This window comes from Hermetia illucens, chromosome 1, assembly GCF_905115235.1.
Source record: "Hermetia illucens chromosome 1, iHerIll2.2.curated.20191125, whole genome shotgun sequence".
Classification (NCBI taxonomy): Eukaryota; Metazoa; Arthropoda; class Insecta; order Diptera; family Stratiomyidae; genus Hermetia; species Hermetia illucens.
The window spans coordinates 169254857-169277721 of NC_051849.1; the positions used below are offsets into that span (position 1 = coordinate 169254857).

Here is a 22865-nt window from a genome sequence, read left to right on the forward strand (position 1 = left end):
CCTTTTGCAACTTCTCCAGGATGAATCCAATGTCATATCGACTGCATATATTTTCATTTCGAACGTGAGTATAGGGAATTATGCCATTAATCCAGCGCAACTCTTCGGCTTCATAACTACAAATAGCTTTCATTGTCTTTGCTGGCGACGTGAAGCAATTTCATATTGCATTTCACAATTGGCTGAGAGGACTGGTCCGAGGACACTTAAATTGCTCAATTCTTGCTGTTTTCGTCAGATCTAGCTGCACACCGTCTTGGCTTTTGCGAAGTGGTGAATTCTTTCGTTGATTTTTAAAAAAAAAACCCATCTGATAATCGCAATTGTCTGTTAGTAACCAAATTACATTAACACAAAAGATTCACTAGGACACGTAAGCTTGATCGCCTTTAATGCTACCGTAATACTAATGGTAAAATCAACTTTTTAGATCAGTCACCAGCCAAAAACAAACATTTGATGTCCACTCAATATTCACCAATATTTCTTTCCATATCCTACCAAGGATACATTACTTCAGCTCAACTTCCAACTGTCGAAGGCGGTTAATAATTTTGGATTAAGCATTAACAACAAGTTCATTTGCTAGAATTGATTCGCTAAATATATCGCCATATTAAGGTCCCATCTTGCTTGATTCTCCCGAATACCTCATTCCAGAAAAAAGAAAACAACAACGATCTGGCGGAAATCGTTGAATTAAAGTAATTAGCGTAGCTATTTGAATTTTCCTGCCTAGCTCATTAACTAAATGAAAAACAGTTATCGAGATTTGCGGTTTGAGTGCATTTATTTTCATTCACCCATATTATAGTATTTAAATGCTATTTTTACAAAGGCTTAATATCATACATACCAGCTACCAGCTCTATACTGTATGAATATCCAGTGCGTTGCGTTCTTAAACAAATATTTTTTTTAAATATCGTTTTTGAACTACATTTGATGCTTTTTGTATGCATATTTGCTCTCATCTTAAGCCTAAAGAAAACTAATTAATTTTTCTTTAATTCCTCTTCTATCCAATGGACAGCGGCACTAAAATTTTCTAATGTTGCAGTAGGTGGGGGATCGACGACTACACTTGGTAGATACTTCCCTGTTTTAACAAGAATTCCCTTCATTCCAACATTCATAGCTCCAACCACATCATCATACGCGTCCTGGAAACAAGTTCTTTCAAAAGGCTTGAAAATATTTTATGCACTAACCGATCACTTACATCACCAATCATAACACATTCCTCGGGCGCGACGCCAGCCGGAATTGCACTTTCAAAGAAATATTTAGTTGGTTTTCCAATAACAGTAGCAGTAGTCGACGCTGTGTACTCTAAACCTTTAACGATAAATCCAGGGCCTACAGCTAGACCATCTTTTCGCTTGTAATATTTTCCTTGATGAATTGCGATTAGGGGATGCTTCTTCAATAATACGCTAAAAGGGAAAAATAAACCTATAAATTACATATGAACGACAAACTTTCGGTTCTGTTGATAAAATGTGGGCTTGAAGAATCAATTTTTTTGCAAACCCGCGATTTTACCACAAAATAGAATTTTTAACCGTGATAGATCGTTAATTTAGACCATTTGTAACACAAATTTGCTACTGGGCAAATTAAATTAACGTGTTGATAAATGAAAATAATTTCATGTTTCAAAACAAATCAACCGTTTTCAAGACAAGTCAACGCGGGGGACGTCGACAGAAAAACTAAAGGATGAAGTTTCAATGGAAATTGAGGGGTGCGTGGAAAGGAACTCCTCCATTAAAGAAATTAAGCGTCAACTTTCTCTAAAAGGCTTCAACATAAGTATTTCGATGGTGAAATTAGAAATAGTATGCCATCGAGTTGTTGAGAAGATGCCAGGCGACAGGAAATAATCTTCAACGAGTGTGGTTTCAATACCAGCCTTCGCGTCGTCAGGTTAGATAAAAAAAGAACACTCCGGCGAGACTGGTGCTGCGGACAGTACGGGGACACAATGTGACGCTCGTTACCGCGTTGACTAACTAGGAAGTTATCCATTCCAAAATACTAACCAATGCCACCTGCAGTGAGGAACAATTTTACTGCTCCATCAGGGAATTGCGAAGTCCATCTTGGTAGGGGGCATTGGTTATAATGGATAACGCCAATCCATTGTCGATATACTTATGTTAAATCATTTTAGAAAAAGTTGAGGCTTAATTTCCTTAATGGAAATCGGTGAATTCCTTTCTGGGCACGCTTCAATTTCTATTAAAACATATGAACTTATTTCCATTTGTTAAAGAGTGAACTTCATTTGCTAAATAGTTAATTTCATTTATGGAGGTGGAAGACCTTATAAAGACACGTCCGCTTCAACTCCGCCGCATAAACGTCGGAGGTACAGCGAGCGCGTGTGTGATTCGCACCCACTAAAACCACCTCGTGTCTCTTCAGCCCCAGCCACACCTTTTAGGTATTACTTTGCGGAGTGAATTTGCCTTTAGGCACTCGTCCTTCTATTCCTTTCTGCTTCCCTCCTTCAGGAGCTCCTTCTGTATTGCGATTTCGAAGGAAACCGTAAGCCAAGCTTCCTTCGGCTTCAGCATGTCTGCAACTATATTCTCCCGGCTCACGCTCCTACCCAACGCTTGGTTCAGATTGCTCCTTTCAATTGCGAAACTTGAACGGTGAAACATCACATGTTCTGGATCCTCCTTTATGCCACCGCGGTGTAGATACTCCACATAGCGACCACGGTATCCAGACAGGAACTGGGTAATATAGAAGTTGGTCTCCCTATGTTTCCGCTCAAGCCACACCCTAATGTTGGGAATGAGCCTGTGCCTACAACAACCTTTCGTAGCCTTCTCTGATTTGAGTTGCCGGAGATCATTCGATGCTGACCTCCTGCATGCCATGTGCCCCTCCATACATCTTACATGATACAACACACTCATTTAGTCTGCGAGAATGTCGACTGGGATCACGCCCGCCATCACCCGTACTCATGTGGCGTAGGTTTAAAAGCCCCACAAACTCTCAAAGCCGTCAACCGGTTAACCGAATTCAGCTGTTTCTGTCTCTGAGCGTTTGCGAGCGGCTCTACCCACACAACAACACTCCGAATAGAAGCAATCTCTGACATTGTTTCGACCCGTCAATATTCGTCAACTTTTTTGCAAGTATCGCGATGGCGGTGGTTCTCTTTTGGCATATACTGTACTGTTCCCAAAAACTCAGTTTGGTGTCAATTATCACCCCCAAATATTTGATAGCCGCTTTGACACGTCCGTATATACACTGACTTCCACTTTCAAAGTGTCTTTCTTTCTATGGTTTGTAATTAAGACCGCTTCCGTTTTCTCGTCCCCCAAGCTCAATCCAGCTCTTCCTAGCCAGGATTTTACCTCTCACTATTTCCGTCGCGTAAACCTCCACGTCCTCAGGGTGCTATGCTGTAACAACACAGTTAGATCGTCTACAAAGCTGACAATCGTAGTCTCGTCTGAGACGAGTAGATCAAGCAGCCCATTATACATCACCTTCCACAACAAGGAACCTCAGTACCGAGCTTCGTGGTACCCCCGCTGTGACAATGTACTCTTTGGGGCCCTTATCCGAGTCCTCGTTGAGAGGTAATTTTCCATCAAACTCGCTAAACATCTTTAATTCGATTCTACTTGGCCGAGTTGAATACATTGTTAACATCTAATGCCAATGTAGCACAGTAGCCGCGAGAAACTAAAGTGTATTTTGCCAAAGTCACGACCATGCCTATTGCATCCACCGTAAAGTGGGCACGCCGAAACCCATACTGGCACTCCGGCAAGCGCATTACTGCTTTCGGCGATGAGTAGAGTTCCGTTGTAGATGACTTTCTTTATCATCTTCCCATTGTATCCAACAGGCAGATCGGACGATATGATGCTGGATCTTTAAGTTGATTTTGGACCCAAGGCCAACTTTTGTGTGTTCCCCTGAGCAGGGAATATTTCTTCTTTTACACGCCACGAACGTTAGCGGGAAGGTCGGGCCTAGTCTTCACTGCTGACTTCAAAACTCTGTTAAGGATGCCATCCAAACTTGGAGCCTTGTTGTCGCTGATCCTGGAGGTATTATACCCTCTTCGAGCTGGACAACCATTTGCCATCCGCTGTTTTTATGGTGAGGAAACAGAGTGGTTATCATTTCTCTGTGGAGGCACGGGCAGACCACCTAAAGCGATCTTCGCACCCTTTTCATTACCACCCTGTAGGCCCCATCTAAAGGGTTTACGAGGGTCGTCTGAAAAGGTCCCAACTTCAACGCGAAGATGGCAGCACTCGTCTATAAAAACTAGGGAATGTGGTTGCGCATCTTTTGACAGATACTCACCAAAATTTCAGCCATTTCGGATGCGGCGTTGTTGTTTGACAATCGTTTGAGTAAGTCGATGTGAATGCTTTTGTGAAAACGGAGAAAATCGAGTATCGAGCTGTTATTAAATATTTGTGTTTGAAAGGCAATATGCCTACGCAAATTAAAGATGAGTTGGACGCCGTGCCCGGGGACTCTGCGCTATCATTTACCACCCTGAAATTTTGGACAGCTGAATTCAAACGTGGCCGTACAAGCTAGGGAGACAATGAACGTTCGGTGCGCCCAAAAACTGTGACCACTGACGATTGAATGAAAATTTAGGCATGAGAAATAAATGAATTACTGTAGATGGAACTTGGATCCACCTTTATATTCCCGAAATAAAAATACAGTCAGAGCAATGGACTGCGAAGGGGGAATCGACTCCAAAAAAGTGCAGCAAAAAGTGACAAAGGCTGAAGAAAAAGAAGAAGATGGAGTTATCTTGATCGATTATCTTCAAACAGGGGAAACCATTACAGGAGCATACTAGGTATCATTACTCGACAAGCTAAAGGCAGAAATTGCGGAAAACGCCATATTTGAAGAAGAAAAAATAAATTTAAAGAAAAAATATCCTAATAATGATAGGTTGAAAACTTTTCAGACCATCCTACTATGTCAGCACAACTGTTTGAAGCAGTTCTTTTCACTCCTCCAAATGGATTCTTTTTAGCGGCCACGGAGTTGCCCCTGGATCTCTTCTCGACCGTCACTATGGGCTTCCGCCTGAGCTTCTGGTAAAGCCTCCCTGTCCGGAATGATGCGGCTCGCAAACTTGCGACTTCGTTGTTCCAACAGTAGCTAAATTTGATGAGTAGTCGCGTTCTGGACATAGTAGCATTGCTTGCTTAGACACCCATCTGGTGATTTGAGTAACTTTTTCTTTGGACGGACCATCCAGGGATATATCGGGCTTTAGCGCTGCGGGAAACATGTTCATCTCAAACGCTTTCGCCTTCCAGCCGGGAAAACCGCCCGGCATTCTGCGAGAGCTGTTTTTCAAGCTCGATTCACCGTTGATGCACACCGCCTCGTAAATACGGTGAATATAGTCCCCACTGACTTGCTTAACGATTCCGCTGGGTAAAGCAGCGCACAACTATGTCAGACCTACTGCAAACCCCAGGTCGAGCAAAACATTATATTCGTGTCCAGCTGCCCCATTCTAGAGCTCACGTATTAAAATCACCTGCTATGAATATTATCGGTCAAGTCTTTTTACATCCAAAACCTGTTCTTATTCGGCGCTATTTTATTATTGTAGCGCTGAGTGGAACATAACAACTGCGGATGTGAACTCATTTCACCTTCTCTCTGATGAAGATTTCCTCCGGGTGCTCCATTATTTCTTGGAAGACTTGTTCTATGCAACTCTATGACGCCGGCGTGATTTCGATATAGTTAACTAATTATAATATCATCGAACATTTTCTCATGGATTGTTTATGGGAGTAGCTCCTGCGCCGCTTGGCAGCGGTTGGGGTTGTATCAACCTCATTTGCGATTTGGCTCTCCGAAATTCCAGACACCTGCTGCTGCCTGCAATGTGCCCATACCCTCCCTCCCTTTGCACAATAAGTAATTTGGTCCAGTTTCACAGTTCCTACTGATGCGGCCTTCCTTTCCGCATCTTCTGCATTGCTTCCACCTAGAGTATCGCTTCCCTGCCACCGCATCTAGAGTATCGCTTCCCTGCCACCTGCTCCCTAAGCCGACACATAACCCAGTCTATTCTTACTTTCCCTGCTGCTAGCAGTTTGAGTGCTGTCTCTACTGGTAGGCCGATGATGGCAGTTTGTGTTCCCCCGTAGGTTTTCTTAAACGCTTTCGCCGCCAAGCGAACCCTTATGTCGACTTCTAGTCTAAACTCTCGTCTCCCGTCGTCTTCTAGTTCTAAGAACTTTCCAATTTATCTGCAGAATCTGTCCGTCCCTACACCCTCGAATTTCTTGAGCTGAAACCTAAGGTTCCCTTTCTAAGACCCTGTAATGCGGCTGACATTGCTTTCCAAATTGGTGAGTTTGGGGTCTGCCTTCACTTTCCTGAGAATTTCAGCGGTTGACCCTTCACCTCGCTTAGATATCATGACCACCTCCGGTCTTATCTCCACGCTACCTCCGCCGCATCCGCCTTAAGAGTCGCGGCTACTGGAGTTTCGCTGGCAGCTTCAGCGGTCGTCCTCACGTGCTCTACTTTTTCTTTGGGTAAAGCCTTTTTTCTTTTCGGGGTTTGCAGGTCTGTTGATTCGTTCAACCTTTCGAGCAGCCTTTTTCCCGGTTTTTTCCTCTTTCGTGGTTTGAACAGACGCTACTTATTGCGCTTGGTCACTTTTCCCTCGACGACTTCACTACTTTCATTTAGGGCCTGCCGATTACGACGATTACCCAATGCCCGTTATCATGACCCTTATATTCTGGTGAATATTCCGACACTTCTTGATAGAATTCACATGTAAAGATTTCTTCCTCATTGTATACTACCGGTACGCACCTTCTACTTGGAGTAGCGCTTTCAATCGGGGAATGGGAGAGGTTTGCCCGTGACCTGCGAAAAATCAGGTCTGTTTGGTTTTATTTCTGGGTATCTTTCCTATAGTCAATATGTATTCACAAGCGAGTTCTTTGAAACTACCTGTCCGCCCTGCGCATAAGCGTGCCCTTACCCGCATCAAGGGGCACGGGATTTGGGAACTCCATACAGGAGCCTTCTTCGATGGACAAAAGTGCAATACGCAAATCTTAAAAATCCACCCGGTCATTTCGCTCGATTCGTTATGAAGTTCTACACCGACGAGTCGTCCGAAAGTAAGTTCCCGTCTCGTCCCGTTCGCAACATTCTTATGGAATGTGCAAGTGCTATTCTATGGCAATCAATGGAATTCGCCCCCAGTATTTTTTTTTTTATTTCACTTAAAAACTACTTTCACGAAAGGAAGATAAAAACACGCAAGCTGCGAATTGCTCCCCCAACGAAAGACCTTTAGATATCTTCAATGGGATTCCCCGAAGACATACAAATGAAGTTGGTCAAGCGAAGAACTTTGCACTGATATAAATATGCAATATGACTAACAGATGGCAGCAGAACTAACGAGCGCGAATTTTGAACAAACGTCAGCGAGCTACTTCGGTGTTCCCCGGTCAATAGGAGTAAATAATAACACTCACTTGAATGCCACATTTAGGCGTTCATGGTTGAAGGCATCTGGCGCCAAACCGACCACAACAGCATCAAATTTCTCGGGATTCGCTGGTGGCAAGTCCTTTAGAGCGTCATCCGCAACAAGATAGCAAGGATTCAATCTTTTATCTTCTATATAAGCAGCCGCTGCACTCAGGGAACTGAATATTTCGCTTTTCTCCATCTTAAAGCCAATTTTTACTAAACGTTGGTAGAGTGTGTCCCGAGATTCCTTGGTTGTGTTCGTTACGAATTTGATGTGAAGATTTGTTTTCCTAAGCCTGCAAACGGAAGACAAACTCTGTAAATTCATGTTTAACTGACTCCCTGGATGTCTAACTACCTTTCCAAGGCCTCAACTGCACCAGGGGTTGGATCATCCTCGACATGTAAGGTACCACTCAAGTCGATTAAAGCCGCTTTCAGGGGCATTTTATTTACTTTTCTAGCGAGGAATCTGACCGGCCGGCACTGACACATATGACATAAGTTAATGTACATCTTCTTCTTCGCGTTTCTTAAGATTGTGTATACTGTTAGCCCGCAATTCTCTTCGTGCTCGTTGGTTGGACTTCCGGTTTCATTGTCAGATGTGTGTAACGGCTTTCTAGCAAAATTGTAGTTTTGGGTACGTAGAGTTCAAAAACTATGAAAAGAGGGATTCGTTTTTTATGTGAAAATGAAAAACAAGAACAAGAGGTTAGGTGGGTTTTGAGCCAATGGGCAGGTACACTAGCATATTCCAGGCGGAAATTTACGCCATAGACAAATGTGCCTCCTTTAATCTGCAAAGGAACTACAGGGGGCAGAACATAGCTATTCTCACCGATAGCCAAGCAGCGATCAAGGCACTTAGGTCCAACCAGGTGAACTCTAAACTGGTATGGGAATGCCTTGAGAAACTGAATACACTCGGCTCGTCCAACAAGGTCTGGATACTTTGGGTTCCAGGCCATGCTGGGCTGGAAGGCAATGAGGCAGCGGATGAACTAGCCAAGAAGGGAGCAGGGATGCCTTTATACGGGCCAGAACCCTTCTGTGGAATCGGAAACGGTTTCATGGCTATGAATCTAAGAAACGAAGAAAAACGGTTGAGGGAACTATATTGGGCGGGCCTACCAGGGATGGAGCAGTCCAGGGTGCTTATTGGGGGATACGAACCCATGCGCACAAAGGATTGCTTAAACCTCACCAAAAAGAACCTCCGAATCATAGTGGGAATTCTCACTGGTCATTGTCGGCTGAACTACCACCTAGGGAAGCTAGGGATATCTACGGACACTGCCTGCAGGTTCTGTGAGGAGAAGGACGAAACCTCTATGCACGTCCTGGGACAGTGTCCAGCACTTGTGCAAAGTAGGTCGATACATCTGGGAGAACACTTAATATCGGATGCAAAGCTGAAACTTCTGGAAGTGGGGAACATACTAAAGTTCCTAACGGTTACTGGCCTGCTTGAGATACTATGATCAACAGGTACACTATAACCAGTAAAAGGGGCACAATAGTTCTTCAAGGACGCGGTGCGACTTTCCCTTAACAAAATAATAATAGGTGGGTTTGAAAATTTCAAAAAATCCATTTTTCTGTTTTTCCTCTGGATAATGTCCCTTCAGCAGGCTCTTTGTTATATGCGTTGGAATCAACGACTCTATGTAAGTGAAAAACGACCTACGTTTTATTTTAATGTAAAAATTTAATCGCTATTTATCTGGAGACACTATTTTTTAAATTGATGTTCACAATTTCACAAAAATGTATGAACCAAATTTTCCACACTTCTTCCATATATTTTCTACTGCTTGAACCAAGGATTTTTTCTTTACTCTATGTTGCTTAGAACGCTTTTCTTCAAGATTTCTTTATTATTCACAATCACGTGCATAATATCATGTCCAAAACGAGACTAATTTATTTCAATCCTAAAATGTTTCAAGTTGCTAAATTGCTTACATAGCTAAAACGTACAAATCGTCAAATTGTGAAAAGTGCGAGATTATTACCTTAATTTGATTGAGATATGCAGAAAGTTGAGTCGACTGATATCGGACATTCAGTCACGATACAAGCCTTTCTGCCAATAATGAAATTTGAATCGTAATTTTCTATTGCGACAGCTTAATGCTCTAACCACTAATTACTAAGTCTTCTGTGTCCTAAATTCGAAATTCAAATAATTGTTTGCCTGGACTAAGTGAGCAGTGAAAGTGATGGGAAAATATGATGCAGAACTATTTAATGGTATCCGTCTACTTCCCGTACGCTCCATGCCAAATGAAGAATCCGATGATCTACTACAGGCCCCATAGCCTCCGAATTTCGAAGCGAATGCACCCCATAGTGCTTGCGAACACACTGGCAGCCACAGAAGGGGGGGAATACCCTCACGAACTTATTATCGAACACAATTCGTTAATTCATAACAAGAAAAGAAGGAGGTAATCGATCTTCTTTTTCTTCAGCCTTTCTCCCGTTCACATTCGGCTGTATCGAATGCCTGGGTCTGGGTGCAATCTCGAGGCTTTCAAATCCTCATCCAGCGTATCAAGCCACCGTTGTTTAGGCCTGCCTTTTGGTCGTTTACTATCGACTTCGATGTTCAGACCAATCTTGGCAAGTGAATTCTCGTTAGCATGAATTGCGTGACCATACCATCGAAGACGCCTCTCTCGCAACTTTTCCACGATCCGTGCAACCCCATAACGATCGCGGATATCTTCATTTCGGATGTGATCTAAACGTGTGACGCCACTAGTCCAACGCAACATCTTCGTCTCCATTATCGCAAGACGTCGTTCATCGTCTTTTATAGTCGGCCAACATTAAGAACCATAGAGAACGACTGGACGGACGACATTGCGGTAAATTTTAGATTTGAGACTTTCGTTGATACGTCGATCACAAAAACACCAGTTGTGGAACCCCACTTCATCCAGGTTACGTTAATGCGTGAAGCAATTTGATAACGGAGTTCTCCATTGGCTGATAGCGTTGACCCGAGGTATTTAAATCACTCAGTTCTGGACAGATCACTGCCGCTGACAGTGATTGTGCCTGTTTTATGGGGATCGGTCGTCAGAAATTCAGTTTTGTTTAAATTCAATCTGAGACCGTGTTGCATGAGCCGATCATTCCATTTTTGGACAAGTTGTCAAATGCTAGGAAAACATCATCTGCATAAAGCAGTGTGTAGGGCACAGGACGTTGGATATCCCGTGTGACGGTGTCCATAACAAGAGCAAAGAGGAGTGGTAAGAGGGCGCTTCCTTGATGAACACCAACAGAGACACGAAGCGGTTTTGATACACCCGCCATACTTCGAACTTTACTTTTCGAATCATGGTAGAGCAATTGAACCTAGCGCAAGTTCTTCTGGGACTAAGTGTTGTCGTAAAGCATACCAGATGAGTTCGTATGGCACACGGTCAAACGTTTTCTCTAGATCCGGAAATGCAATGTGAAGAGGGTGATGTTTCTCACGGTGTTTCTCCATGAGTAACCGCGCAGCGTGTATTGCGTCAGTAGTTCCGAAGTTCTTGTCAAATCCGGCTTGATTCACGGTTATTTCAACGATTTCGCGAACACGATTGTGAAGAATGCGTTCAAAAGTCTTCATGGTATGGGAAAGTAACCGGATCGGACGGTAATTTGAACATTCTACTGGACTACCTTTCTTTTTCCTTATTGGAACAGTGGTACTTTCTTGCCAGTCAGATGGTGTTCTTCCTTCCTGAATAACCCGATTAAAGAATTCACTGAGTGTTGGGCCCCACCTCTTCGCTTTCCAGAGCTCAGATGCGATGTCGTCAGCTTCTCTTGTTTTCTCCAATTCCATTCGTTTCATTGCTTTCGCGACATCAATGGCGCTGACAGGTTAAGTCCTTGAGGGTTTTGCGTGAGCACCTGTCTTGCGACTTAATCCCTCGGTCTTCTTAAGACACGGATTGATTTTGTGACCACAATCAGAGCCCCGCTGAGACAAGCCATGAAACTCCTACTAGGGGGCCTACCGCAAATAACCGAGCTGTACTCACAAACAAAGGGATTTCACTTGAAGTATGAGAGTCCAGGAGCCATCTCGGTTTCCATGGTACCAGTATACCCCTGGTAAGGTTTCGTGACCAATTTGCCACTTCAGATGAGTCCCCGTGCAGACTCGGGTCTGATCGCCCTGATTAGGCCTTTGGAGCATTCGCCTACTGCATCACGGCCGGCAAACCAAAGTCTGCCATGCAAGCACAGCGGGACTGGTTTATACTGAGAACAGGCCCAGCATTCATACCAGTGGATGCGAGGCCTATCTAACACCTCTGCCGCAACTAAGGGGTACGGCACCCGAGTTGTACAGCGCAGCTCCACCATGAAACTCCCACTAGAGGGCCAACCGAAAATAACTGGGCTGAGAACACATCCTCCAGGAATTCTTCTGGAGCATATACTCTCAGAGGGCCATCCCGGTTCCCATGGTACCAGATAACCTCCGGTGAGGCTTCGTGGCAGAGCCACTTCAGATGAGTCCCTTGCAGACTTGGGTGTGATCGCCCTCCTCGAGTACAGTTACGCTGACAGTTAAGCCCTTGGGTGTTTAACGTAGGTACCTGTCGTAGAGACTTAATCCTACGGTCCTCTTAAGACACGGATTGATTTTGTGAGCACAATCAGAGCCCCGCTGAGAAAGGTAACAACGGTACCAGTCTATACCAAGTGCATGGCTTAGCATTCATACTGGTGGATGCAAGAATTACCTAAATCTCTACCGAACTATGGAGTACGGCACCCGTGTTGATACGCAACACCACGTCGAGGCCCGAAGGTCTCTTCTCGCTTGAGCATAACCACAATCACCATGAAACTTCCACTAGGGGGGCCAACCGCAAATAACCGAGCTGTCCTCACATACAACAGGAGTTCATCCAAAGTATGTGAGTCCAGGGGCTTTCCCGGTTCCCATGGTACCAGTATACCTTTGGTAAGGTTTCGTGACCAATTTCCCACTTCAGATGAGTCCCCGTGTAGACTCGGGTCTGATCGCCCTGATTAGGTCTTTGGAGCATTCGCCTACTACATCACGGCCGGCAAACCAAAGTGATTACAGCGTCTCCCGGTGCTACCACTATGGAGGTTCTCCTCGGCCACTTGGTTTTGGTTTGGCCGATAGGGTTGCCGCCCCATCTTCCTCGCCGTCACCTCTGAGCACCGCCCCGCTGAGACACGAAAGTCCTGGGGGTTTAACGTGAGTACCTGTCGTGAAGGCTTAATCCTCGGACCGGAATCCTTAATCTTCGGACGGGGATTGATTTTATGACCACAATCAGAGCCCCGCCATGCAAGCACAGCGGCCCTGGTTTATACTGAGTGCAGGCTCAGCATTCATACCAGTGGATGCGAGGCCTATCTAACACCTCTGCCGCAACTAAGAGGTACGGCGCCCGAGTTGTACAGCGCAACTCCACGCTTGAGCTCCGAGGAGCTCAGCCCGCGATGTAGGCATAACCACAACCACAAATAACCGGGCCGAGAACACATTCTTCAGGAATTCTCCTAGAGCATATGCTCTCAGAGGGCCATCCCGGTTCCCATGGTACCAGATAACCCGCCCCGCTGAGACAGGTGGAACCGGTCCAAATGTCGACAATGATTGTGGAAGTGGAGGATGAGCAGATTCAGATTCAGGCTCCACGGTTGATAAGCAAAGTACCGTTCTTGTCATTAACGCAACAGAAGTGTTCGATATCCTGTGTGCGTTTATTACGGCTTTTAGCAAGTCGATACAGATCTCTTTCGCCATCCCGAGTGTCCAGTTTTTCGTAAAGATTTTTTATAATGGTTCGCTCGAGTGACAGCGACCGCTTTCTTTGCTTCCCGGTTGGCATTCTTATAAATTTGCCAATTAGCAGGCGTTTTTTCGTCGAGAAATTTGTGATAGAGGCGTTTCTTTTCACGGACCTTCATTTCAACATCATCATTCCAAAGCGAAGTATCTTGGTTCATGTACCACTTACCCGGCTTGGTGACCCCGAGGGTTGCAGAGGCCATTTTGTGGATCGTGTCTTTCATTTGGTTCCATGATTCTTCCACATTCGTAATGGTTGGCAATCGTATGAGTGAGCTCGTTTCTTCTTTCTTCTCACCAAATCGCCACCATTTAATGCGTCGCGGGCCAGTGCGTTCCTCACGCTGTTTTATCGGTGGTGTAAGTCGCAGGACGGCAATCAACCGCTGATGTTGAGGTGCGATGGTTTCATAGGGAACGACTTTGCAATCAGTGACAGTGGTAAAATGTTGTCGTCTTATGAGAATATAGTTGATTTGCGTTTTACTGTTCCCACTATAAAATGTAGGAAGATGAGACAATCGTTTGATGAACCATGTATTCGTAAGTACAAGGTCATGGGTGTCCACAAAATCGATTATACGCTCGCCACCCTCATTGCGCGCTCCGAACCCCTTTCCCCATGGCACCTGTTACCATCTGCCTTTTCACCCGCATGACCATTAAGGTCGCCGGCAATGATTATATAGTCGTCAGTAGGCATGTGACAAGTCTTTTCATCGAGAAGTTGCCAGAAGGCATCTTTTTCGCAGATATCAATGCGCCTTTTCCGAAAGGCTCTTTCGAGTTCGAGTCTTTCCAGTTAGGGTACCAACATTTAGCGTGCAGACACGTATTTGTTTTGTTCGTTGTGTTCGGACTAACGTGCTTACGTCCTGACGCCGTCCATGCGTCAAGAACCCTTGCCCATTTCTCGACAGGACCGGAGCCCGTCTTGCCGCGTCGACTGAGGTGGACGCCCTAGAATTTCTCCGCCTGTCAACAAGAGAGATCAGGTAGGATTTAGCATAGTAGAATAACTCCAACTATACTCTATTTATCTCTTTCTCTGATCTCAGCATTTTATTTTTGTTTCACTGAGGATAGTACAGAGTACGTTGCCTCAAACCCTTCTCCTTTACCTGGGCTTGGGACCAGGATACTATGTTAACAGCATGGCGGAGTTAAGGAGGTAATCGATATTAGCTTCTATATCATTTGAATTGCGTTAAATGTGCCATTATGATATATATCGTCAAACAACGGGCAGATTCTGAGAAGAAATGGAGTCGTTCGAATATGTAAAGGAACTGGGGGAAAAGTTACGGAAATTTTTCTGTAAGCCTACCCCCTAGGTGTTGGGTGGTGAAATCTAGTTGAATGCACCGGTCTTGGATAAGATTAGAGATTAGTCTGAGGTCATTTTCCTCTCCTTACGAAAAGTTTTGTTTTGAACAAGGGTATCTTCATATTCAGAGATATGCAGTTGTCGGAATCTACGAAGCATATGTGTATATGGTATACTACTATCATTCTTCTCTCTAAAAATCCGCATAAAGCTATTTATGTACATTACATATTTGTTATATTCATAATGTTATATATATACGATTTTTTTTTCACAAAGTGCTACTACCCCCAAGGAGGCGCTTAATTGATAATAATATGTTCCATTTTATGAGATCGATTTATCTGTTGGGACAACTTTCAACCATTTAATTGACGCTGTTTAGATGAGTAGGAGCCAATGGCCCAAGTATGAAGGGCGGAACCTGATTACAAAGTCATGTGTGTAAAGTATGTATTAATCAGATACTGTTAAGAAAGGCTATGAATATATACTGTGCGTAATATACGGATAGATATGATATAGATATAAAATACAATATTATAATAAAGTAAATAATAATTCATGGTGGAAAGTAGCTAAATGTGAACTAGTAGAGAAGAAGGTTTTGAAAGAGAACTAAATAATTTATGGTTGGAGAATTACTACATAACTGAGTGATTTAATAAAGTAATAAGCGTAGTCAGAAACCTAAAATGTATAGAAACATCGCTAAGAGTAAATTTTGAAAAAAAATCTAATTTCAAATAAATTTATTTTTACATCATCTAAATCAAAACAGAACCAATTCATCCAATGACGGAACTGATTACCTCAGTGGCCATTGTAATAATGTTGCAACCACAAGATCACAGCTAATGCCTGCAGAATGCCCAATGATTCCGTGGTGCCTGCCAAGTTTTTTGCGCCATCAAGATACTCTGCAAATTTATGGGCATTTTGTATGCTTTGTTTGCGCTCAGGTGAGGCGTACAATCTGTGCCGCATTCTTGGAGAAATGGCGTTCACTTTCATTCAAGGTAATATTTATTGGGAGTAGATTGAAGAGGTGATGACGGAATCAAATGAATGGTTGACGCGTTATGCTTGGAAAGACATAAAAGTCGGATTGAATAATATATGGATACATGCATGCGTGTAGGAGCTTTAACAAGTAAACCTCGAACTTATTATTGTTGTATGAAGAGTCATTTATTTTATTATGTATCAAAACTGAAAAGAGAATTATGCAAGAAGTTTTCATTTTTGGTCCCCTAGTGTTTACTTCTGTTGACTTCTGTTGTTGATGGCATATCTTAGGACCCAGCTATTATCTTTCGTCAAGCCAGATCTAGGAAGAAGAGTCTTAAAATCCACATTCCGGTTGAGAAAAGAGTGTAAAAAGCATGAAATTCGGCGCTGCTTAAAGGAATAGGTAACATTAGTACTTAGACATAGTGCTTAGGATGAAGAATGTACTTCCATCTTGTTGTAAACTACTATCCCAACAACTTTCGGAGGTCTATTGTTTTTTATTATACCCATGTACTTTAACAATCTTGTCAAGGCTTCCTAAATTACTTTCTACATTCAGTTACATCGATTAAGAATGCTATCGTGCCATTATCGGTAGTACTTTTCCTTGATCGTTGATTTTTTTTAAGGATAATAATAATCGTTGGCACAACAATCCATATTGGATCAGGGCCTTGAAGTGTGTTAGAGCACTTCATTCAAGACCGTAACGGTACGCTATAGAACACTGTAGGAGGCAATGTGGTCAGCATTACGCTTATTACTCTGATTTGTCTCAGGTACTCATTGACAGCTGAGTCGACTGGTATCCGACGTCAAATCACGATACAAATCCCACTGCCGCCAGCAAGATCTGAACCGCGACCTTCCGTACGACAGCCTTGTGCTCTAACCATTCAGCTATCCGGACAGTCTTAAGGATAGTTGAACTCAAACTGTTTTTTTAAACTGATACAATTTTCAATTTAGAACTACGTTGTCAACCTACTTTTATGCTTCCCTTAAGGATGGTCAGCTATCTTTAACGGGTCGCTCACGATACGGGGAAAGACGTCCCCGAGGTGCCGGAATTAATAGTTTTGACTCCCTAGCTGGCATTATACTTGCGTTCTAGCTAGTAACTTTGAGCCTAGTAGCGTGAAAAGCATATACTGGGAACCATCGGAACCTTCGAAAGCTTTCTGCCGACGTTGCTGAGCTGATGTGAGCCTAGCTCCGCCAAGTTGGCAGTTGTAACATACATCAGGAGTCCGTTTCGGGACCATGGTCGGGCAGTGTGCATTAGTGCATTAGTAGACTGCGTTGCCCCGAGCAAAGGCTAATCTGTCCGTATGTTCGGATCAGCTTGGCGTAGGTCAGACCTCGGGGAACTGGGCTAGGGGCTTTGTGTCCGAGACTATACCCGTTCCTGAATATTGCAGTCCGCTCCCTTGCGCATGATGCGCGTGGTGAAACTCTCATTGATAACAAAGATAAAAAAAGTAAAAAAACGACGACTGTAGTACGACAATGCGTCGCTTACCGCAGCGACCAGTGACAGAGGCAGTGAGGGCTAGAATACTCGATGTGACACCGATCTGTCCAAATAAAGATGAAGCCTTACAACGTCAAACGGCTGCCGGTGTGGGGACGGCAACTCCAATACCCTGCAAGTCCCTGTTTTGGAAAAAAGCCCAGTCAAAATCGCTAGTCTTGAGTAAGTAGATTCGGACATGAAGCCGAAGAGTTAAGGCTCATCAGGAAATGCCATGATAGTCGTGAAGCATATGTCTTCGGCAACGTTCTTCAAGAAAAACGGGCTGTTGGAACGGAAGGATTTACTGGACCGCATCTCGATCTACAGGCGAACGTCGTCATCAGCGGAAGACGCACGAAAATCAAAAACTGCGGTATTTCTCGCTGAGGACATTGTTAGCGCCAAGTGGAACGCAGAGAGACGACTGCAAACCGAACTGGGGGAAAAAGCGGAAAGAGGAAGACGCACCTAAAGGAGACTTTATCGAAGTAAGGAAATGGGGATGAAAAGGAGGAACCCACGACGCCGACAGAGCCCCGTCTGTTCAAAGGCAAGGACTCTAAAAATCGAAAACCAGCAAGAAAAAATACGAGAAAACGAAGAAGGACTATATCGTCCGCTCTGGTCATTAAATCGACGAAAGGCAAGACATTTTTGGAAGTCCTCAGTGAAATCTGCTACAAAATGGAACTCAACGACAATCACGGCTAGCAACAGTACGTTCCGCGAAACGGTCAAGGGGCTACTGGGATTGAAGGTTCTGCTCCCATTTCCAGTCTAGAGCCTATGTGCTCTTTAGAAACCCGAGAACTTGACTCTCACCGGAAAAGTCGAAGTGGAGGAGGCCATGCAGCGTGAATGTCCTGAGGTAACCAATGCTCGGATAGGTATCACTTCGATGAACTTTCGAGGCCAAAAACTCACTGTGGCGTAAGTTGCCACGCAATGTGCTAGGAAACTCTTTAATAGCGAGAAAATCAAAGTTGGCTGGGTAGTATGCAGGGTACAAATACGGACAACTGCAATTAAATGCTACAGGCGCCCGGACTATGGACACAAGTCAGAAACTTGCAAGAGACCCGACTAGAGGACAGCATGCCGCAGATGTGGTCAAGTAAATCTCCAAATAAAGACCTACAATGAAAGCAAAAATTGCATTTTCTGCAAGGATCGTGGCACGTTTGGTGAAAGTGCTGCACACACTATGGGTTCGAGGCTGTGTCCAGTCTAACTAGAAAGGGTTAAGACGCGACTAGGATGATCCGCATTCTAATTCTAATTAACATGTATCAAAGTGCAACCACTCACGGGTTGCTAGCGCAGTTCGCTGCGAAGGTAAAAGCTGATGAAATGATAATCAGCGAGCAATACTGGCACAAGAAGCCAGTTTCATGGCATCTTGACTTATCGGGTATCGTTGCCGTTTCGGGCGCAGAGGGGCTAATTCTGGCAGACGGTGACATTAACGCTAGGGTTGTTAAATGGAGCATGTTTCACTTAGACTCCAAATGTAAACGGATCCTGGAAATGGCGGCGAGAACCAGGGCTCAATTTTAAACATCGGATCCGCGCCAAAATTCTGTCGTCCAAGCTGCGAAGGAAGCATCCCTGAAATAATTTCTGCATCGGAATCTCTTGCACCGTCGTCGGTGGTCGGGTGGCGATTTTTAGAAGAGTTCCTGGTGTGTCACCATCAATATATCGAGTTCGGAGTAGTTGACGCTAGTTATCGACGTTCACCAACCCGGCATTCAGCAAATTCGTCGAAGTTCTTGGAACAGGCAGAGTCGCGCTGGAGGGCGATTTGGAGGGTGGTAGCATTTCAGCTGACACTGTCGTAAATTCAGCGATGAATCTGGTAATGACAGCCTGTGAAGCTTCCATACTCCGGGGAAGCCCCAGCCGTGACAAGTCTTTTATATACTGGTGAACGGCGGAAATTGCCGACCTACGGATGGAGTGTCATAAGCTTCGCCGCTTGATAGAACACAATACACAACACACTCCCGTGAGGGGGTATGTGCTATAAAGGAAGAGTATAAATCAGCAAACGGGAGACTCCGTAGTGCGATAAATAAAAGCAAAGCTCGCGGCTAGCAGAACGTAGTCAACAAAGTAACTGTGGACCCGTGGTGATTTAGCTATAAATTTGGCACCCGGAAAATCAGGGCTCTGACGAAATCTTATTAAGTACCGACCAGGTGGACCGCTTTGTACGAGCATTATTCCCCAGATATTTCGTGCGGGTTGATGTCAACAGCGCGGAAAGCATCGAGGAGTGCTCCCTAGAAAAAGCAATTTTCGCCATGAAAACAAGAAGGCTTGGTCCTATGGTATCCAGCCGGAAGTTTGCAAAGTGGTGTTCCGTCAATCGCCATACTTGCTGCTCGAGACATTCAACGCTTTCCTGAAGGAGGGGAATTTTCCCTTGTCACTGGAAGGTAGCGAAAAAGAGATCCTGAGCTGCCGGTAACGAAAAGGAGACTCGGAGATGCCGTTTGCATACCGATCCGCTGTGCATGCTTGACACGATCCGGAAAGCGGTCGAAAAGTTCGTGAGGAGTAGACTCGCTGAAGTGATCCATGCTGGAATTATCCTCAAGACAGTTCGGGTTCAGTGGAGGGAGATCAACGGTGGATTGTGTTATGGAGGTTGTGGATGCGGTTCATCGAGCCCATGCACACAGCTGCCGATCTCAACAAATAGTGTTCCTCACATCGTTTCATCTCAGAAATGCCTTCAATTCCGTGAGATGGAAAGTAGGCTAGGCACATTAGAAAACTCATTCTTCGTGCCAAGCTATCTCTTGCTGATAGGTTTTAACAAGTGTTACAAATCACTCTCACTGTCGTCCATGTTTATCATAAAGGTGTTTGTAATGAACCGCTCGGATAATGGCAAGCGCTTTCTTTGCTTTCCGGTTGGCATTCTTGTAAATTTGCAATTGCTCAGTGTTTTGCCGACGAGAAATTTATGGTAGAGGCGATTCTTCTGAAGGGCATTAATTGACTGGGTATATACTGCAATGATTACCTATAGGGTGATAATCTGGACAATCGGATTCGACAGTCAGCGAGTTGCACAAACTTCAAAGTCTTGCTTGTATGTATATCACTGTGGCACATGCCCAACAACGTCCCGTGGAGAGAGAGAGGAAATTGACTGCCTTTCACTTTTAGGTATAAATGCAGCCAAGGAGAGCCATCTTCAGAATGTCGCAGGTTATCAGCGAGGGTGAACTTACCAGGAATGGAAAAAGTTCGGTGTGCTCATGGAAAAGCATGAGCCGAAGCATTCGCAGGATTCTTTTAAATCCATAAAGAAAACTATTGGGATCATAGTACGGATACTCACAGGTCATTGCTGAAGCAAAAAATATCTGCGGATATTGTCTGCAAATTCTGTGGGGAGAGTGTTGATGGGGCAACGTCCGGCATTAGTGCGGAGTTTCCAGAAGCAAGGCTAAAGCAGTTCTAAGTAGGAAACATCCTAAAGTCGATTATAGGATAATTCGACATAATATAGTTAACAGGTGCAATACAAGAAAATTAAATAGAGTGGGAGCAAATCAAGTAGGTAACTGGCCCATGACTCATGTGGCTAATGTATTTGCATGTCGATGGCGCTTAGATGGTTTTCTTGTGTGCATTTCCTCATCCTATGAGACAGGCCATAAACAGCTGGCCACACACTACTGCACTGCATTATATACATGGCACTAACACCACACCTTATGCACGGAATTTTTCTCGCGCATTTACCGTCGACGGTGGAACAAACGCAATGATTTTTCTCCATCATAAAATATCAAACAATACGTTGGGAGTTAACTCCCGGGGTTCAGTCTTCTTGGGGCAATATAACCATGAAAGGGCATTCGTTAGGATGCAGTACGAACTCCCTTGATATATCATGTTATGTTGTTTGCCATAAGCTCCTCTATGGACCATAATGCGTCAATCATACATAAGCCATATTACAAACCGTCTCTGGAAATGTGTTCCAGTTTGATCCAGGACTCCCAGAGGATTCCGCTTCTGCGCTATGTGTTTTTACTGGCCGAATGTGTTGGGCTAGAGCCTATGCATCGTATAGCTAGTAATGTAGTTATCCCTATTTCTTAGTTGTGATCTAACTACTGCAATTTTCACTTGTCGGGGAGGCTCTTCATCCCAGATTGTGCTAGCCCAGAGTACCTTGATAATATGACTCAGATAGCGTGTAACGAAAACGAATAGTTGAATTTTAGTGAGTTAGTCAATGTGCATATAATGCTCCCACACAGCAGCACCAATAGATTATTGGAGTGTTCTTGTTGTGCATCTCCAGATTTTAAACAAAACAGCAAAAGTGGAGCTAATGTTGTTAATATTTCGAGAAACAGCAAGTTCATTTCATTTTTCACGATATGGAGCTAAAGTACTCACTCTCTTTGACCAGTTGTTATGGTGCGTTTTGGGACCACACTGGTGCCACAGTTAATATCGTTTTTGGTGGCGAACTGTTCAATATATCTGTGTGTTGGTCAGAAAGGTGGTTTTCCTAGTGTCAAATGGCAGCCGGCTCATCAAAGCGGTTCGAAACTTGGTGGTGCAGATTTTCCGCTCCTACGGGTAAGTGGGAAACGACAATCAAGTGATAATGTGGTCGTTTTGGATGGTTGCAAGAAGTTGTCCTTTTGGCATTCAGATTTCTTCTTTTCCTTTAGCCTTTGGCCCGTTCACAAGCGGCTCGTCGTGATCAGTTGCGCCATTATATTCTGTTAAAGGCTTGGCCTAGATGCAGTCGCGAGGCTTTCAAATCGCCATTCAGCGTATCAGTCCACCGTTGTTTCGGCCGGAATTTTGGTCGCTTACCAACGATTTCGATGTTTACAGCAATCTTGACAAGTGAATTACAATGCCACTTTTAGGAAACCTAAATCTAAATTTTGATCGGAATGTGCAACCATCGAAAGCTACTTTATAGGATCGACAAGGAAGGCATGGGCAAGTTAAGTAATAATTGATGGGAAAGTCTTGATTAAAGCGAGAGTATTATATCATTAACTGAATCGTAAGCCCCTATGTGTTGTATAGCGCTTCAAGAATATCTACGCGTCGGCTGTCGGTTCTGAACAATGTGCTCACCCTAACATTTGAAGCTTGCACTGTTCCTCTACAGTTTTAGGACGATCCACTTGGCGGTCATCCTAAAATTATAAGTTCTGCAGTACCCGATCAAACAGTAATTGGTACAATATATCGGTTAAGGATTTTAGAGCAAGAGCGGTGGGCGGCATTTTTTTTATAAGGTTAGGGATACATAGGAGAATGAAGACTTCTTCTTTTACTTTAGCAGTTGTCCCGTTCCCAGGGTCAACTCAAGAGAAGAGAATGGAGACTTATATAGAAATAAAAGGTGTTCGGAGATAACAGTGAATTTGATGCAAGCAAGGAAGAGCGACGAAGCGTTTTAGAGCGACTTAGAAGCGCTTTGTGGATTTTACTGATCATTGATTTCAAATATCGAATCCAAGGACTTTCAAAAGAATAATCGAACTTTATTTTGGGTCTCTGCAGTAAATTAAATTGGATAACAGCGTACGCTCGTATCAGAGGAATGAATGGATGAAAGC

The 22865-nt window shown here is 44.1% G+C and overlaps 1 protein-coding gene across 1 annotated transcript; it reads right to left on the bottom strand.

Moving 5' to 3' along the window:
• Window positions 1-777: 777 nt before the first annotated feature.
• On the bottom strand, window positions 778-8043 carry LOC119659907 (haloacid dehalogenase-like hydrolase domain-containing protein 2). The gene is made up of 4 exons (XM_038068236.1): window positions 7901-8043; window positions 7545-7838; window positions 1223-1436; window positions 778-1163 (listed from the first exon to the last, which is right to left on the bottom strand). Exons 1-4 carry the CDS (start codon window positions 8035-8037, stop codon window positions 996-998), a joined length of 813 nt encoding a protein of 270 aa, XP_037924164.1. The 5' UTR covers window positions 8038-8043; the 3' UTR covers window positions 778-995.
• Window positions 8044-22865: the final 14822 nt, after the last annotated feature.